General features: G+C 37.9%; 2 protein-coding genes across 8 annotated transcripts; both read right to left on the reverse strand.

The window, feature by feature from the left end:
- Positions 1-645: 645 nt before the first annotated feature.
- Positions 646-7,787, reverse strand: zgc:152968 (uncharacterized protein LOC564848 homolog). Of its 2 annotated transcripts, none has more exons than XM_056735101.1 (16): positions 7,542-7,787; positions 4,974-6,748; positions 4,413-4,502; positions 4,113-4,314; positions 3,810-4,021; positions 3,532-3,672; positions 3,333-3,447; positions 3,149-3,220; positions 2,801-2,941; positions 2,371-2,484; positions 2,188-2,261; positions 2,004-2,108; positions 1,767-1,882; positions 1,539-1,677; positions 1,247-1,367; positions 646-1,034 (listed from the first exon to the last, which is right to left on the reverse strand). In XM_056735101.1, the coding sequence occupies exons 1-16, from the start codon at positions 7,660-7,662 to the stop codon at positions 943-945; spliced, it is 3,630 nt and encodes a 1,209-aa protein (XP_056591079.1). In that variant the 5' UTR covers positions 7,663-7,787; the 3' UTR covers positions 646-942. The 2 variants fall into 2 exon arrangements, with proteins under 2 accessions (XP_056591079.1, XP_056591071.1); XM_056735093.1 differs by having other exon boundaries at positions 4,113-4,317.
- A 5,882-nt stretch (positions 7,788-13,669) lies between these two features.
- mmaa (metabolism of cobalamin associated A) lies at positions 13,670-19,019 on the reverse strand. Of its 6 annotated transcripts, none has more exons than XM_056739988.1 (7): positions 18,815-19,019; positions 18,222-18,633; positions 17,908-18,030; positions 16,823-16,993; positions 16,616-16,701; positions 16,019-16,168; positions 13,670-14,401 (listed from the first exon to the last, which is right to left on the reverse strand). In XM_056739988.1, exons 2-7 carry the CDS (start codon positions 18,616-18,618, stop codon positions 14,114-14,116), a joined length of 1,215 nt encoding a protein of 404 aa, XP_056595966.1. In that variant the 5' UTR covers positions 18,619-18,633; positions 18,815-19,019; the 3' UTR covers positions 13,670-14,113. The 6 variants fall into 6 exon arrangements, with proteins under 6 accessions (XP_056595966.1, XP_056595957.1, XP_056595946.1 ...); XM_056739979.1 differs by having other exon boundaries at positions 18,725-19,019; XM_056739968.1 differs by having other exon boundaries at positions 18,855-19,018.
- Between the last annotated feature and the right edge of the window lie 321 nt (positions 19,020-19,340).

The raw sequence follows: 19,340 nt of genomic DNA on the forward strand, positions 1-19,340 counted from the left end.
CTGCTATTGCCGTTATAAATTAGGTTATTAGGCTACTTAAGGGTACAAAGACAAGCTGAAATATTACAAATGATAATGATATATTTTTTGTAAAGCAATTCATTATGCAGTTCAATGAACTCAATCTGGTTAGAATACTCTCATCCCTTTCATCAGAGAAATCCCCTAAAATATTCAGCACCGTTTGAGTTCCATGGTCCTGATTCATGTATTCCAATCCAACCCTGACCAAAATATCTTTATTCACATTATAATAATTTAATATTTTTTCAGTTGAAGGTTATTGTTCATAACAAAATTATAAAATCACAATACACAATTTCAAAGCATCCTTACAAAAAGTTATATATTTTATTTCAAATATTTTGTTTTAACTCTAATTGAGACACCTGTAAATGCAATCATTTCATTTGTACATTAGCCTAAACAATTATGTACTCAAATTCATTTAAAGCTTTCGTTTTAATGGATTCCTGAAATTGTAAAGTCACTTTTCACCAGCTAACAAATGAGTTTATGAGATTCATGTGTTACAGATAAGCATCATAATCTTATAGGCTAAACTAAGAATACAAATTACCCATCTAATTACACATCCCCCTGGATTATTAGCCAATCAGCACTTCAGAAATTAAAGTCACATGATGCAGGTGTCTTAATGCATTTATTTTCATTTCTTTCCAGAATCCAAAAGGTGTATTTAACCCCACAGAACATTATAAGCCCAATAAATGTATTTAAATTCCCCACAAATCATTAATTTAAGGAAAACTAAACTATGGAAAAAGAGAATATGCTTTATGCTCAAAAGCAAACTATTTAAATAATTCTAATATCAACAAATACGTACAAAACAAAGCTTTCAATGCAAGCAAATAGATTAAACACTGGACACCCCATTCCCTGAGAAATTGAAGAAACAGTAACAAATTTTATTAAGCTTCACCATCTTTTCACTTTAGAATCTTCCTTCACCCTCCAAAGCATGAGCTCCATACAAGCCATGGCATCCTCACGTGTGTCATGACCCTCCACTGTGGCAAATGAGAGACGTTTGTGGGATTGTGTTGCATGTACTTTGTGTAAAACAAAATAAATTACTTCTGCCTTTTAATATTAAGTTGTGTGATGATGCACTGAAACAAACCACACAGTTGTCCAGTTAAATCTTTCAGCAGCTGCTGTTTCAGGAGAACTTGATGCAAGTCATTTTTTACAAATACATTTAATAGGACAGGACACGTACCACTCTCCTGGATAATTCTCCGGAGGTAGTCCCCGGTCAGACTATTTAGTTCCCTTTTATGTGGCGGACCCAGGCGATGGGGAAACACCATAGAGGTGTCAATCACAGAGCTGTGTATAATCTAAAGATAGCAGAACAGCCAAATGACTATTCAATTCGAAGGCAATACTCAAAGAGATAATTTAGAATTCACATTTTGGGCTAAAATTTTGATCATTTTTAAGGTTAACGATTTCATTAGATCATCTTAATTCAGTAACAAAAAGCTGTCATTGATTTCTTTACAACTCACTTTAAGTGCAGCTAAATCATTCTCCAAGCCATGGCCAATCAGAAACGTGTCCGCTTTAATAAAGTTCAAAAGCACTTTCTGAACATCATGCAACGATGAGCTGGTACCCGTCACATCATCTTTACTGATGCCTGAGAACCTGAGCGGGAGCAGCAGTTGTGTTTTTTTACCATTTTCATTAGATTACATCTAATTGATGCTAATCTTCAATTGACGGCAACATCTCACCTGGTATTATAGTCAGTGACATCATTATCAGGCTTGACAAAGGTGTCAAAGACAACTTGCAAACTGCTGTTGACTAAAGTCACTCTCACTACTTCCAAACCTTCAGTTGTGTAGCACTGGAGAAACAGGTTATGGATTGTATTATTAATAATAGAATGTTATAATAATACTCGACAATGTCACTTTGCTTATTTCCTATGCAGTTTTATCCAAAGAGATGTCAAGACGTAATCTTACTGTTTCAGTATCAACAGCAAAGACCCCCGGACATGTTTTTCCCACTGGGGATTGAGGGAGACTGCTCACAAAGCCCTGAAGGCTAACTGCATCATGGACATGGAGCTGTAAACATGTACATTTCAGAATCTGCAACAAAAAGGATTTAACCCTTCTACTCAAGCACGAGTAAAAACCTGAATACATTGAAAACTTGGCATCCAGGTGAGCCGACCACACTCTCGCAACAGCTGTATCGTGTCTCAACACCTCCTGGTACTGTAAAAGAGAGTGATAGTTAACAAGACACAAGAGCAACGTAAAACATAATTGGTTTGCTATGAATGATTGACGAAAACGCTATATGCTACCCCTAAGCAATTCCTACCTCTGTTTTCTATAACTTTTCCATAATGATAATTGCACTCCTCTCTGCGGGTGTGCTTTCCACTTCTGTCGACCGAGAAAGTAGCTCCACATCGGCAGCAGATCCTCTTTAAAGCTGTAAAGGTTTAATCTCTTAGTCACTTTAAAAATGTCAAATACTAATAGCTTTATCTATTATAAATTAACTCTTGACACTAAAATGACTTTAACACTAAAACGGCACCTTAAATTGACTACAATTTGGCAGACACTTCCATTCCAAGTGATTGCAGTGCTTTCCGATTTTGCATTTCATCTCAATGTGCCTTAGCTAGAAATCAAACTTGTGACCCTGGCATTGCTAATGCCATGCTCGACCAGATGAACTACGGGAATGTTGCAACAGTGAAGTCTAATTAAATGTCTAGGTGTGAATATCTAATTGGACTCACGATCGTTTATTCCTTTCTTGAGATCTCCGTACTGGATGGCAAAGTCAGCTTTATCTGGGTGTTTACGAGGGTAGTTGTTTACCCGCAGCATTTCCTCGGATAGAACGTGCTCCTTCAATTGCTTATAAAGCGTCCAATCATCTGCATCAAAAAACAGCGATTGAATACTCATTCCAACCAGTAACTTAATACTTAATGATCTATTAGTTTGAACAAAAAAAGATGTTTGCATAAATACCATGCTAGTAGAGCCTACTGAGATTTTTTAGGTAGTGAATCTTAAAAAGAACTTGTTTACCTCTATGACTATCATTTTAGTTTGACCCTGAAATGAGAGCCAGCGCTTACCAGGTCCCTGAAGTGCTTGAGTATTTAGTGGTACCTTGCCTCTAGACACATTCTGATCTCTCTCACTGGAAGCTGTAAGCACATATATATAGAGTGACCTAATATGACTGTACACTGCAGTAAACAAATGTAGCCGCAGCAATATGAACAATACCACATCATCCATACACAGTACAATACTTACCTTTGGCAGGCAAGACGCTTTGGTTCTTAAGCCTCTTGAGTGCGTTGACAGCTACGCTTAGATACTTGAGCTTATTGATACTGCGGTCATAAACGCTTTTCTCCTCCACCAGGGCCTAGAGCATTTGAATAAACGTAAATTTTAAAACAAACAGGGTATAAAATTATGCACATACATTTCAAATATTTCAAAGACAGACCTTCTCAAAGGCATCTTGCACCGTCACCGATGTTTTTAGGAACTCTTCCACAAAGAGGTTGACATAACGCTGGCGAACATCATGTGGAACCTTCGTTCCAACCTCATGCCGTATTTTTGCTTTTCGTTTCACCCCCATTGACTACACAATGCAATAAATGATACATCACAAGGTAGACCACAAAACCATTTTTTAACAAGCGGAACTATAAAAGCAACTTGTTTATTGATAGCTGAATTCTTTATTAAGGGTCATATGTTTTAGGGCGTACAGCTAACCTTCGCTGGTGTATAGTTGGGCGGTTGTGGATGATGTGAAGTTTGTGGAGGATGTGAAGTTTGTGGAAGCTGTGTAGGCGGGGAAGTCTGAGGCAGTCGCTGGACAGACATGGCGGTTGGAATCAGCATTAGAGGCAAGCCACAATTCCCCTCAGGCACAATGAGCTGTAGGTTTGCACCCAGCTGCAGAGTAGCACCGACTGGAAGGCCGTCTTAAAAACAAAAACAGTTTCAAGTAAAGCAACGTTCAATGCCCTGTTTTAACGAAGCAATTGTAAACAAGTAACTGAAAATGGTGCTTACGGTTTTGCACAACATTTGAATGAATGACACTATGCATGTACACTTTCTTTGGAGGATTGCTCATGACCTGAGTCTGGCATCCTTTCACTGCTGCAGTCAGTACAGCTGCTCTCCTTTGGCATGCCTGAGCTCTGTTAGGAATGACCAACTGGGAGACGCCGTCTCGAAGAGGCACGATAATCTGTCCTTTGCTTTTATTGGCCTGCTGTTGTAAAAAAAAGTCATGAGTAACAATACATAAAATAAACTATTCCAAACAGATCATAAGGTTTCATATTAAGTCGACAGAGAATGAAACACCTCAAACTTCACTGCGTGGGCAACTCTTTTTTTCAACAGAGGAGGTGGATTGGACTTCATTCCAGTTTCAGGAGTAACTAGCAAATCATTCTAAAAATTAAAATTAAGCACTTATTTGGTTATTTAGAATAACAAATGTAAAGCTAGTTGCATACTCAAGAACACTCTTAAAAAAAAGGTGCTTAAAAGGTTCTACACAACGATGCCATAGAGGAACCATTTTGGTTCCACAAAGAAGCATTGTCAAAAGTTCTTTTAAGAACCATCTCTTTCTTACCCTTTCATAATCTGAAGAACCTTTTTTGCCACAAAACACCTTTTGTGAAACAGAAAGGTTATTCAGATGTTAAAGGTTCTTTATCGACTCATTTAGGCAAAAACAGGTTCTTCTCCCCCCATAAAAAATGGGTTTCAAAAGGTTCTTTGATGCCTTAGAAGAACCTTTCGGTTGCATAAAGAACATTTAACATATGAAGGCATCACTGTGAAGAACCTTTTAAGCGTGTTTATTTTTAAGAGTGAAGCTTTAAAAAAAACACTTGCTCTTAATAATGTACTTACAGGTACATCACTTAGCATCATAGGAGCTTCAATTTGGACCACCGGAGCTTTATTTTGAACCACAGCAGCTTCAAGTTGGTTGGCTTCCATAAAGATTCTGTAGCACTCTTCCATTGGGTCAGTTTCTGAGAGATCTAGGTCGGAGTATCTAAGCTCGCTCTCAGAACTAGAGGCAATTTCTATGATTTCATTATTAGCCCCTTCAATAGCAGCAGATGCAAGTCCCTGCGAAGAAACCGTTGCTTCTCCGGGAACAAATGTTGCATCTGATGTAGATATTTTATCATCATATTCCACAGTTGTTCCTGGGTTAAGATGACTAGTGGACGGTTCGGATAGAACAATTCTGTCATCAATCCCTGAAACAGATGGGATTGTATGAATAAAAGGTTCGCTTTTTGAACTCTCTTGATCATTTGGACAAGGTGTCTCAACTAGGTTTTGAGAGCTTGGATTACATGTATGCTCTTCATCCTTATGCAAGGATGACGCAAAGGTCTGTGATGAAACCATGTTGAAGTAAGGCTCAAATAAAGAACCCTGGTCTTGTGAGATCTTTTTAATAGATATGGATTTTGGACTATATTCTGATATGTTGTTTATTTGTGGTTTGGTTCCAAAATTACAATGACCTGTCGCAGAAATAAACTTATCCTGAGGAAGATAACAAACAGGAAGCATCGTAACATCTTGAATGGATTTGATCTTCTCACTCTCACTTCTTAAATTGTCTAGACATGTGGAGATATCATCCAGGACATTCTCAATATTTTGCGATTTCTCTTCTCCTTGCATATCTAAAGTTTCCATATTGAGATTATTGGATTGTGGAGAGGCATTCAGTTCTGCAATAGGTTCAGTCGCAGGTTCCTCTGTGGTTTGTTTTTTTAAGTGCTTTACATTTGTTATCTGTTTATTTGTAGGTCCTTCCTTGGTCTCTTTGCCCTCCTCAGCAGGGGAATCAGTGATGGAGGATAATATGGGTGATTCAAGTACGTCTTTGGCTACAGTTCCATGCTGGTTTGAAAGCTTTTGCTCATCTTCTAAAGGAGATACGTCAATGATAAGTTCCCCCTCAGAGGACTCTTGTTCCTGTGTAACTGTCAGAGGATGTATTAAGGCTCCCTCTTTCTCCTGGACATCCGTATTATGAATCGGAGACCCTTTGGAACACAACTTTTTATTTTCTGCCCTTACTTTCCCTACAGGTGAATGTTGTGGTTCAATGACAGTCTTCTTTTTTGGTTTTGGCCTATGTCTTCCCTGAAGTTTCTTTGAGAGAGGGATATCAATGACTAAGGTGCCCTCATCAGAGTCATCCAAATGAAAAAGCGGAACGTTTCTTTCCGTTCCATTATTGTGCACTTTACTGGTCGACTTCAGTTTACAATCTACTGTGCTACCAGATAGCAAGTCTGCCGAGAAATTGGAACAAGGGTCATATTCCAAATCAGTCCTGGGTCTGGCACGATCGACCACATACTTGCGATCAACAGTTGAGGCAGCAACAGGTTTTGTTTGTCTCAAATGGTTACCATTCTGGTCTTTAACAGGACTGTCAGTGTTCCTCAGATATTTCTCTGAGCCATCACCAGCAGACTCCGTCTGCGTGAGGGACTGTGATGACTGATATTGAGACAACCTTTTTCGTTCTTTCTCCACCTCACTTTTCACTGCCTCTATTTCTTTGTTGATTCTCTCCAACTCCTCAAGACAATTGTCCTCTGTGGTGTGGGAGGCTCCATTGGAAGCAGAGACGTTATGTTCGCCAAGATCTAAATGCGAAGATGAAAAATATTAAGGAAACACCTTTCACTTCTGGCATATTGCTTTAAAGTGATAGTTCACCCCAAAATGAAAGTTCTATCATCATTTACTCACACTCTAGTCTTTTCGAAGACTTTCTTTCTTTTGTGGAACACAAAAGATGATATTTTGAAGAATGTTGGCAACCAAACAACGACTGTACGCATTGACATGCATTGTTTTTTTGTCCATGCTACAAAAGTGAATGGGCACCACCATTGTTTGGTTTTCCATCATTTGTCAAAATACCTTGTTTTGTGTTCTGCAGAAGAAGGGTGTATAAGTGATGATAGGATATTCATTTTGGGGTGAACACTCACTTAAAAGTTTTGCACATTTGATTATTTGCCTGCTATGCATATTCAATGACTGACTCTACAGAATCTCACGTTCAAAGGTTTGATTAAAAAAACAATTCACATAGTTACAAGATAATCATGACCATTTAAACTGTACTAACAGTTATGCAGATTTGTATAACAACATTTGTTACTGCAAGTAAAATCACGGTGTATAATTATTTCATAAGAAATTAAAACATTTAAGTGAAAAGAAAAAATAATGCAAATTCAGTCTTCATTTAATCTTAAATGCACAATAAAAAATTTTATTGTAAATCAGTGCAAATTATTTTTTATTATTAGTAGTAGTAAATAAACTGCGTAACTTAACGAATCTAGCGTAAAAACCATTGTCAAGAGTAAATATTAGTTTTCGCGTGCCGGTAGAAGAGCGTCATAACATAGATCAGAATTTCATTACCTGTTGTCACGATAGATGTTTTGTCTTCGCCATGGCTGTACAAACAGTAAGGCCGCTTGCATCGTCCCCATCGGAGAAAGGGGCAAACTATTCCACTGAAGAGAAGTGTGGAAGGGAACATGTGCAGCGCGGACCAAACACAAGTGAGTTACTCAGTGAACGGCTGCTTGGCAGTATAAAGCATTTCTGCTGACTGCGATCGTAAACTTTTACAGTGTTTAGTTCAGTGTCTGTAAGACGACAGGATTTAACGAAAGGGTCCTCTTAGAAGATGGTTAAAAGGAGGATATGATTTTCATAAGAAAGTAGTAAAGTTCTCTTGATGGCCGCTACATACAAGAATTTGCATCTGTGGAACTGGAGAGACTTTTGTTTTTGGCTACTGGTGTGGGGAGTTAATTAATGTCGCAGGTGAGACTGATGTATCTGCTTTTAATGGGTTTGCCCAACTTCCTGCGACGGTGTGCATTGCGATCGGAGTATGAATGACGTCAAAGTAACACGAGAGTGATCCGAGATGACAGGTTCTCGCGGTGCTTCGATGCCATCCATGGGTCCATCGTTCTGCGCACCGTCTTTTTTATTTTTTATACGTAGAATATGTACAGAATTCGTTCAAACTTATATAGTTTACGATTAGCAAAAAGCGATTCCAAAAAGGTAACCCATCAACTCTTTGTACCCCGTATTTCAATAATTTATTGCAGCAAATTGATTTGACAACATGCCGGTTAAAGACACAATATGTTATAATTTTGTTATGAAATATCCAAAAATCATTTGCACAGCGTAATATATTTCGTGTCCGGTTGTAGACACTACGGCAACACGCAAATTTTAACTATTATATTACTATTGTTATAGGTGTTGTTCGAGTCGCAGTATGCAGTCGTGTAATGTTAAAATGTTCTGCACATGCAGGTATTTTGCACTTCATTTGTACTGCAGTACTCTTTTTATCAAGTTTTTGAACAAGTCTATGGCAGTGAAATTATATACAGTACGTGTTGCAAAAAAATATGTAATCAGTAACGTTACTTGTTAATACTGTGGGTTCATTCAAATTTACTTTTTAAACAACGACTGTATGACTGTTTTAAACAAATCATTTGACAAAGTCAAATATCAGTGACTGGCTAAAGTAGCATTATATTCCACGTTTCTTGGAGCTAATTCATAACAATGACTTAAAATAATGTTATCAAACGTAAAAAATTATTACGCAATTATTGGCAATCTCCATATGCCACTGGGTGGTGGAAACGACATCTCCCATCCTTCCACTTTCCTGCATTACGTCATTAAAGTGATTGTTCACCCAAAAACAAAACTCCTGTTATTATTTGCTCACTCTCATGTCATTTCATACCTGTATGAATTAATAAAGATGTTTTGAAGAATGCAATTTTCAATTCTGTGACATCCTTGACTGCCATAGTTGTCAAATTCTTCAAAATATATCACTTTGTGTTCAACAGAACAAAAAAATATAATTTTCCTACTATGGTAGTGGATGATGTCACAGAACAAAAAATTGCTAACTTTCTTACAAATATCTTTCTTTGTGTTTAAAAGAACAAAGAAATTACATAGGTTTGAAACAACCTGAGGGTGAGTGAATGATGACAGAATTTTCATTTTTGAGTGAACTATCCCTTTTACGCTTCTCCTTTGATGTTGTTATTTCGAAAGTGGTCTAAATTTACAAGTGTTACAACTACCGATTTTTGTATTCTATATTGTGGTAAGTCCTTTGTGAACAAATACATTCTTTCTTCCGGAAAAAAAAACTGGAAGATTGCTCCTCCTTTTTACCAGAAGTTTATGTCGAGACCTGTTTTAGGCAAGTGCACATCAAATAAAATACATATAGGATTTCATCTAATCAACATAAACAAACGTTACTGTGAGTGTGCCCTTTTGTAACCGAAACTTAACTTCCGGATGAAGGGACAGGTGCCGTGGCTTCACCTTATTTCAAATATAAATTATTTTATGTGGTTTTGGCAAATATGAATCAATTATTATTCAGCATTATCTTATTTTATATTGATGATTTAAGCATGATTAACACCAACCTTTTTTGATACAGAGAGTAGAGAATAATTCATGGTTAAGGTCTCTAATGAATGCTTAGGCTCTCGCTTCCTGCTAGTTCAGTGTTACTGTGAAAAGGGACTTCTTATCATCATGTACGAAAAACATCTTCTGTTAGCACACACTCTACCCTTAAGGAGTTTGTGTATGTGATTGTATTGTTTCAGGAAAGTGAGAAAGAGTGAAATTCACAAGACAGACATAATGTCATGCTTTCGTATCATATAGTACATGCCTGTCATCTTTGATAATTGACTATATGTCCTTTCTCATGACTCTAGAAGTATTTGAGAGCTTTGTGTTCTTGTTTATCTATTGATAACCAATCATGTGAGCTTGATTTACCCAAGTAATGCCATAGTAAGTTGACTCTTTTAGCTTAAATACCACTGCATTTTGGATGTAAGGCGTCTTCATAATCTTTAATCAAAATCTGAAAATGCACTTCCGGCCTATAGTGGATATTCGTCTCAGATGATGTCAGTTAGACGGCTTGGGCAGGGCAGATCCATTAACTCCTTCCCTTCAACTTTTACACCGTGTCTACACCGGACAAAGAACATTAGAAACCCATTAGAACCCACTATAACTTTAAATTTTGTCCAGACTGGATACGGCGTGACGTGTCAGACACATTAAGAACAAGCCGGTTGTGCCTGTCACGTCCGATGTAGACACGGTGTCAGTCTGCTGCTTTAGTTTTAAAAATGCAATGCCTCTTCTAACACATCCAATCAGATCGCAATGAAAAACACAAGCCCTGCCAACAATTTTTCTCAGTCGATATTCCGTTGCATTTGGAAATGGATCAGAATATAGAAGTAAAAACGATTGCAACTTCCGGTTCACAGGGACTTTAAATGCGATCAAACTACAAGGACCCATTCAACAAATTTTTTATTTATAAAAATGAACATACAACAAAAAGTTTATTTAGTACATTTATTATAAAGTAAAATAGTAATACAAACTAATATTAAGATAAATAAATAATATGTAAAACGACACTAGCCTAACACAAACCAGAACTGGGGGTCAGGCGACCTCACGCCCTATGTTGCATGTTGCGCCGCCATCTTGGAAGTATCATAATCCTCTGCTATGATTGTTTTGATATGTACCATTATTTGTTTTATTTGATATATGGATAAATCGAAAGTGAAAGAACCAGGGGCTTTTCCTGATCGACTATGCGTAATGCTATTGCAGTTTTTAACAGCACGACCCACCTACCATAGTTATATTTGCTAATCAAACAAGAAAAAAAGTGAACGCACTATCAGCGATCCTCCCAAGATGGCGCAACATTCAACACAGCATGAAGTTGCTTCACATTCTCTATATTATAACACACACCCTTTTCTGATAAAAATATGCTTTAAAAACGATTTCCCACAGTGTCCAAGGCATTCTTCTTCATATCATCTACATGTCATCTTGATGGGTCTTTCTCTCATTTTAGGTTTGCAGAATCTCACTTGCCAGGTTTAAATCCTTCTTGGAAAAATAATAGCATACCTTTTCTCAATAAGCCACATGAGAAGTATAATTTGTCCATAGTACAAATGTGTGGGACGAGTGAACCACTAAAAAGTAGGGGGTGTAAAATTCAAGCTGAAATATTCAAGCTCCTCGTTCAGTCTCTCATCAAAAGGAGCAGTAACACTATTTCCAGTCTGACCTCTATAGCAAATAGTAAAAACTGCCTCCTCTAGTGGTTACAATACAGTGTACAGTACAGTCTGAAGGGACCCTTTAAGTTCATATGTACAGTGTATAAGAGAAGGAGTTTATAAATAGGGTGGGTAGGCGAGTACAGTGAAAGAGAGAACAAGACTGGGAGTTTGATCCTTTTTTTTTAAGTATACCTTTGAAGGGCTGAGGAGGAGTATGCTCGTTCACGTCCTTACACGATTCTGAAGACCCCTGGCCTCTTTGGTCACATTCTTGTCCTTTGTTTACATTATACATTTCTGTAAATTTTATATTGAATTTTATAACCAGATGCTCTAAAGGTTTAATGGTCTCATAGACAGCCAACATCTGAATTCACTTTGGCTGGCAAAGCAAGCAATTAGACCCGAGATTAAAAAGGATTGAGTTTAAAGGCCTGAGGAAAGTTTGCCTGCCATCTCAAGACACTCCATTACCATCAAGAACACAACCCATGCTGAATTACTGCTCGAGGGGAAGAAGAAAAAAGCTACACAGTGCTGCCAGGAAATATACTTGTATCTGAAGAGGGTTATTTTTGCATATACATTGCGGAGGCAAAAGTATCAGCAGTGGGACCATGGACTGATTTTGGGACAGAGACCAGATGGAATTCATTGAGTCAACACTGGCGTCAGCCTGCCTCGTGCCAATCAGAAGAATGAATCTCCATCGATCAAGTTCATATCAAAAGTCCTTTCATTTATAAAGTTAACTTAATATTGCTTAGCTTTGATTTTCATTTTTAAATGGCAGCCTAAGGGTGGGCTGTAAAATCACATGAGAGTTTGTTTTTCTATTATGGTAATACATTTACATTGACATCTATTTTTTTTTCTACACCCTACCCCTACACTGAACCATCACAGAAACCCTCCGTTTAATATAAATGCTTATGAAGTCATTTGCCCCCAAACCTGACCCACACTCACAAAACAATACCTGTAGTATATATCACCATTCACATTCAGTAAACTACCAATACCCCCAACAGAAATGCCTGCCTTTGCATAAAGGTAAACTGTAAATACAACACTTATTCTGTCACCGAAGCGAATGCCATAAGGAATGATACTGTAATTTGCAGATGTGGCCGCCGGGATTACAAAAAGGCTTTTCGCGACAGGGCTGAAATCCCTTCTGTTGCAGTTGAATGGACTGCTGCTCTTGTCTAAGTATGCCAACATGAGTTTATATTACTCCCTCCCACACTTCCAGTCTATTCCCATTACGTTGTCACTCACAGGACCGTTTTGCAGAAGCCCAGCCCTGAAAGCAAGCTTACAGCACTGAAGGAAATACCGTATGCACTCATCAGTTACCGGAGAGACCCGTGAGGCAGCCAGCTGAGCTGTCACAGACGTGCATGGACGGGCATTTAAAAAGCAAACATCAAAAACACAGCATGGAGAAACCAGTGAAACCACAAAAGAACTAGAATTGATGATAGGTTGGGGTTGCGTTTCTTTTAAACTGGCTCTCAAAGCAAAGAAATCGATATTTTTATATAAATGCTATTATCTTAGTTTAATCAGAGACGTAAGGTGGTTGTATGATCAGCCCAGAAGGGAAAACGTCCTTTGCAAGAGCTTTTCGAAAACATCTAAAACCTTTTAAGAGGCTTTGGGTCCTGTGCTTTCACACAACCAATCCCTCAAAATGTTAAACATGTGAAGGCCCTACCCAAAGCACTGTTTAGGCTACAAGGGTTTTAAATGAGATCAAGAATAGAAGAATGTTTTCTCCAGACAAACCAGTTTTGGACTCTGCGGTTAGAGTCCAGACATTCAGATCCAACGTTTCTCTGCTTATCGAGGAGGGCCAAAAGCTACTATTCGTGATTGATGGAGAGGGCGGCCCTCAGGTCTTGGGAGTTCATCAGTATTCATGAAGCATTCCAGTCTGAGTCATAAGACAGAAGCGCAAGGCATAATGACTAGAAAGCATGTCCGCAGGAGACAGAACGTGTCTGTCTGCAAACACGCACAGCTTGCGGGACACTAATGATGAGATTAGGTCATATGAATTTGGGATGTATTGAACCGGAACAATGCTAGGTTAGCGCAATATGGCACATACTCAGAGTTTGCTAATCTCGGTTGCGGTGGAACATCAGGACAGGAGTCAACAGGGCTAAAATCTCGTTCAGGGCATACAGGGAAGGCAGATGACACACTAGTGCAGGCTGAGACAAACAGCCATGGTATGCAGAGGTGCTCATTTACATAATGGACAAAGATCTTCTCAGGCCTACAGGCCCACCTAGTGTCAGCCTGAGAGAACATCACCTCTCAATATCAGATTGTGAATCAAGAAGCTGTGGATGTAAAATGAAAATTTACTTTGCATTAAATTTCATTTACAAACCAAATCTGTAAGAGACATGTTACCATACAGGACAATACATTAAAAGTAAAAGCTCATTAACAGTAAATCTTTAATTTCTTAAAATATCAAATTACACAAATATTTGCTTGTACAGACAGTATTTGTGCCAAGCGTTGTGTGAATAACTTTATTTTACAAAAGGTCCACAGACAATGTTGGTCGTTAGTTTGTTTCCCATTTACTTTAATACAGTTTTATTCACTTTGGAAAATAAAGTAACAATAAACAACAATTATATCAAAAACTGTATGGCCAAACATCTTTCACTATTAAAAACCTTTAAAACCAGGTGAGATATAATATATCAACAGTGGGATGACACTGTTTTCCTTATATTTAAATCCTAGATTGCAGTCTTATTGGATGGCTTTACATCATGGTGTGCTTGTGAAGGCTTTCAGGAGGAGGTCGGCAGCAAGGCCGGGTGAAATATCTCCACGCGTGACCCTTCGCTCCAGCTCGGGTAGCTCAGCACACACAGCTGGGTGCTGCTCGAAGTGACGGAGTGCATTCTCCTGTATGAGATTCCACAGCCACACTTTCTGCTGAGTTTGCCGTCGGACTCGGAGCTCGCCACTGCTCAGCATTGCATCCCGGAACTGGAGCACTGTATCCCACAGCTCAGAAACACCTTGCCCCGTCTGAGATGACACACTGACCACCTGACCAGGTATGAGCATGACAAAGATAAAGGATGAAGCATATCAAATAATTATAAAGGAAGATCGATTATAGAAGTTTGTAGAACCATTAAGTATATATAATATAGTCTGTAGTGGTTGTTAGATATAAACATGTTTCAGGGGATGGCTGTGAACTATATATTTTTTTCCAAAAGCTTCTTCCTACCATAGTTTTATAGCCATAGGCTAAATAAAAATACACTGCTATATACAGCTTTTCACTGTGCTCAAAATATGATGTGAAATCTAGGCTACAACATGACCTGGACACACTGGTGAAATCAATATATCCACTTCAGTGTCACAAAGAACCCCAAAAGTCCTGATAACATCAGCACATATTTGCATCAACAACAAAACGTGAAAATGAAGAATTTTCCAGATGTGTTACTTTTGTTAACAATAATATTTAACCTTTACATGTTTAATATTGAAGAAAATTCTGTAAATAAATAAATGTAAACCTTGTAAAGATTGGGGGTGGGGTTTGCGGAATGGCAAGAATTTTGTAAACAAAAATAGGTTGCAGACAAAAACGGTTGAAACCTGTGATACAGAAAAACATGAACAGACACGGTGCAGTCGCTTAACATAAGCAGCCCGAATGTTGTAATGTAAAGGCTGAATGATTCGCCCACACATCTCACTGCATCCTCAGTTTCACTAAAAGATCTACACACTGAGGAGTCTTTAGGGACGAGGAAAAATAAATCAATATGACCGTCGCATCCTCCAGTCAAAGGGATAGAGCTCGGAAACCATGCTGCTGAGAGGAGACAAAGGCTTCAGCCTTTCTCATCCACGTGGGTGGCCTCTAATCACTGAAATGCATAAGGCAGCGTTTTGCCATTCAAAGGGCCTATGTTGGATCTGTGCCCTGTGGGCAGGAGTAATACCGGGAGAGAGGGGATAAAGAGGCAAGAGTTGACAACGCAGAGCAAGATGGGAAATTTTATGATGACTAAACAATTCTCCAACAGAGAGGACATCTGTTTTATCATGAAAATGCATGTATAATATGCATTTTCTGATAGAAAGTTTAAAAAACTGCAGAATTATTTTATAGACATAAACATTAGCAAGTTGCTAATATTGGCTGGCAAAAGCAATAAATGATTCTTGATTTAATGAAAACCAAATGACGTTATTCTCCAAGACATGACCTCATTTAGGTAAATAACAAAAAACGGCATTTAATCCAACCAATTTTGACATGCTTTGTGTTAGAAGAGTTGTCTCACTCTAGTCTAAAACATTCGCAAAATTAAAATTACAGAAATTAGATTTATATTAAATTTGAAAAAGGAATTTGTTTTTTTCTCAATATGACACCCTCATGTATGTCAGCTCTTAATCTCTGAAGTCTTAATTTTCAAACTGTTAATTTTGTTCTCAGTGTTAATAAGCAAGGGATAATTTAAAAGGTTAAGTGAGTGTAAACTTAGTCAAAATATACATCTAAAAGTCTGGTAGACCCTTAAAACAATCAAGTTTTTTTAAGGAGATATTGTAAATACTACAATGGGTTCACATTAAAATGGTTAAAAGTGACTAAGTTATAATGCATGTGAAATATGGCAGTGTATAGCGTAATACCTTTGGTTTCCAGATTTTAGACTTTTTTCGAAGCAACTTGAGGGCACTTGTGTATTCTGCTTGAATTCTCCGTGCTGGAACAATCAAATCGCCATCTGATTTTGTAACTACCACAAAGTCAGCCATCTCAATGATTCCTCTTTTGATTCCCTGTTTGAAAATACAATTCAAGCAATTCAGAGTAAGATTGTGTACAAAGTACAAATGTTTATGATACAGGGTAATCCAAGGGTTTTCATTTTCATGTTGTGTTAAATGATAAATGTTTCAATATACAATATTGTTTCAAAATATTCAGCTTTTATACAAAAGATGAATAACAAAAAAATATAAAAATAAAAGTTATTTTTTCTTATTAATATTTGCGAAGCAATTTTTACAATGAATATTGTTCCATAGTCCTTTTAAAATACACCACATAACAAAATCAGAATACTAGTAACACTTAAAAAGAACCTCTAAAATCTTATGTCGACCCTTTAAAACCTTCGTGCTGACTCCCGGAAGCCCTCATAACCCAGTCTAAAAGCCCCTTGAGTATCCTTATCATAAATCCTTCTTTCCCAAAACAAGATGTCAAAAGAACTGGCTGTTTACCTGTAGTTCATCGCCCCCTGCTGGTGGGATCAGCAGCACAAACATATCCACCATATCAGCCACAGCAAACTCAGACTGCCCAACACCTTGTGCAGAGATTTTACTTTAGTGCTTTGCTTATGAATAAATTAAAAACTTAAACTTAAAAGTCTGATGTAAATTCATTTTCAAAGAATATCAACCCACTGACTACTCAATAACACTTACCTACGGTTTCAACTAACACAATGTCATAGCCTGCACCCTCACAGAGGACAATAGCTTCATTGGTGGTCCTTGTCACTCCACCGAGAGTTCCTGAGGTGGGAGATGGTCGGATGTAAGCGTTCATGTCCCTGGACAGCTCAGTCATTCGGGTTTTGTCTCCCATCAGTGATCCTGCATACAAAGTTATTTTGTTTTGTTTTGTACAAAATTATTAGGAGATATTAAGTTTCATACCTGCAAACTCGGAAAATGTGAATAACGTGGCGTCGGTTGGGGGGGCTGTTTGGAGGGGTATAAGGGGGTTGTATTTTAATTTTCTTCAGACTTTTGGCCAGCTCAAGTTATTCAAGGGGCAAAACTTGACAACAATGGAGCAGCAGCTAATCATATGACAACAATTTTTTGAGCTAAAGGAAAAATATGGATTTTGTTAGAATTTGAGATTTTCATGAAATATAAATATGTTGCCCTCGTCTTACAATCCCAATGCTCAAAGTCATGATTAACCATCTAAAATAATCTTCATTTGTTTAAATTTTCTGAGAGGTGCACCTTCCTAATACAAACCTGCTGGTGTCCATCAGAAACCAAAGCCTATGCGACTCTGGGGTTTTGGTTTTAAACATTCAGGATTGAGAAATTAAAGTGCGGGACTGATGAAGAGAGTTATTAACAGATATAAAGTGCAGGACCTGATTAATTAATAGAGTTATAAGAGCTTTGATAAAAAAGAAAGGTCAAAAAGCAGATACAACCAATCCAAAAAAAGAAATCCCAGCGGCCCTGCAAACATGTCGTTAAGAACGCGATTCTGGTTGGCCAGAGGACCAAAAAAGACGATGCGGTTAACTGTTATCTTGATTCTGGGTGGCCAAATGATTCCAGGTGCTGGACCAAAGACATTTCAGACACTCGAGAGTAAGTGCCTTAAGTCTTTTTGGAATACAAAAAATACGAAATCCTGCGTACTATCAGGTATCAGTGAATAAAGGTTGTTCTTGACATATTTGCTAGTATTCATAGTGTGAGGGATTTCTTTCATATTTTCGATTTTATGTTTGGTCTTTTATTCTGTGTCCACTTACCTCCAGTCGTACAGGAGGAAGGATCCACAGCTAATACCGACACCTTATGCCCTCTTCCTGTCAACATCTTCCCAATAACCTCAATGAAAGTAGACTTCCCGGCACCAGGCGGACCAGACAATCCTGAAGTCAAAATGTAAACAGAGAGGGATTTCAGATGTCAGACACAGCATGATATAAATTATATGAGGCTCTTTAATTTCCACCTCTAAAGGTATTTTCAGAGCAACCAGTATATTTATACTCTGAAGGTTGAGGGCATGCAAACATCTAGGGTTCACCTTCACTCTTTTTGGTCACGTCACCTTACTGACCCACTCTGAAGGCCACTGGTTTCCCTTCATTAAGTCTCTCCTGCTCCTGACGGTATGCAAGCACTCTCTGAAGAAGAACTTGGGCTAACTCCTTCTTCCTTGGATGCTGGGTCTCCACTAGCGTTATAGACTCAGCGAGAGCTGCCCTTTGGCCCCCAATAAGTCCATGGTAGAGTCTGGTCAGTAGTCTGTTTTCCTTGTCAGTCAGGTCTGCAATATGCGGACTTACGGTGGTCTCCAAAGAAACACATCTCTTCTGTTGGAGGATGAAAGCTGAAGTATAGCACAGTTTACCGGTTGCATGTTTACAAAGACAGTCTCTTAATGTTGTTCTAGTGTGCACTTGAAAGGGACCAGCAGCACGAAGAAAATGTGGAAGAACCCGAGTCACTGCCATTTTGCTTGTTCAGTTCTGCAAATATGGCGAAGAGTATTTATTTGACAAGACATCACATAACAAGTTTAATTGATAAATACGACATTTATTTGGTTTATTGACTTACTTAAATACCCACTTAATTTCAACTTCAAACAAAGAAAGGAAACCAGTCAGCATAACGTTACATGTCACTGAATCAGACAAGTCAACTTACTCTTGAATATAAGCGGCAAAACTCAAAAAATAACTGTTACCCGGTCTTGTGACAGCGTCCGTCTATGACTGTAGTTCAGGTTCTCTCTTTATTAAGACAAGAGAGTTTAATGAGACAAATATTAGATCTCACGGGTTCGTAATACTTGCTAAACATCGATACTCTGAGGTCGGAGATTCAGTAGAGGACTCCAGAGGTTTTTAAAATAAAAGTCCGCTGTTTTCAAAATTAAAGTCCCCATACAGCAAACTGTCAGCTACGAAACGTTACAAAAATGTAAATATGTCACAGCTAAAATGCATTTTAAAATCCTTAAGAAAATAATAAAAATGTATATCGTTTTTAGACTTTTCTTTTAAGTCTATATTAGGATAATTTAAATTTTGTAAAATGAAATAAATAATTACATGCATAGATATATGGACTACAGTACAATAACATAATTTAAATATTGTAAAAATACAGTATATACATTGTTGTTCAACGGTTTTGGTTCAAGGTTCAAAGTACTGCAATAACCATCGTG

This window comes from Triplophysa dalaica, chromosome 2 (genome assembly GCF_015846415.1).
Source record: "Triplophysa dalaica isolate WHDGS20190420 chromosome 2, ASM1584641v1, whole genome shotgun sequence".
Lineage (NCBI taxonomy): Eukaryota > Metazoa > Chordata > Actinopteri > Cypriniformes > Nemacheilidae > Triplophysa > Triplophysa dalaica.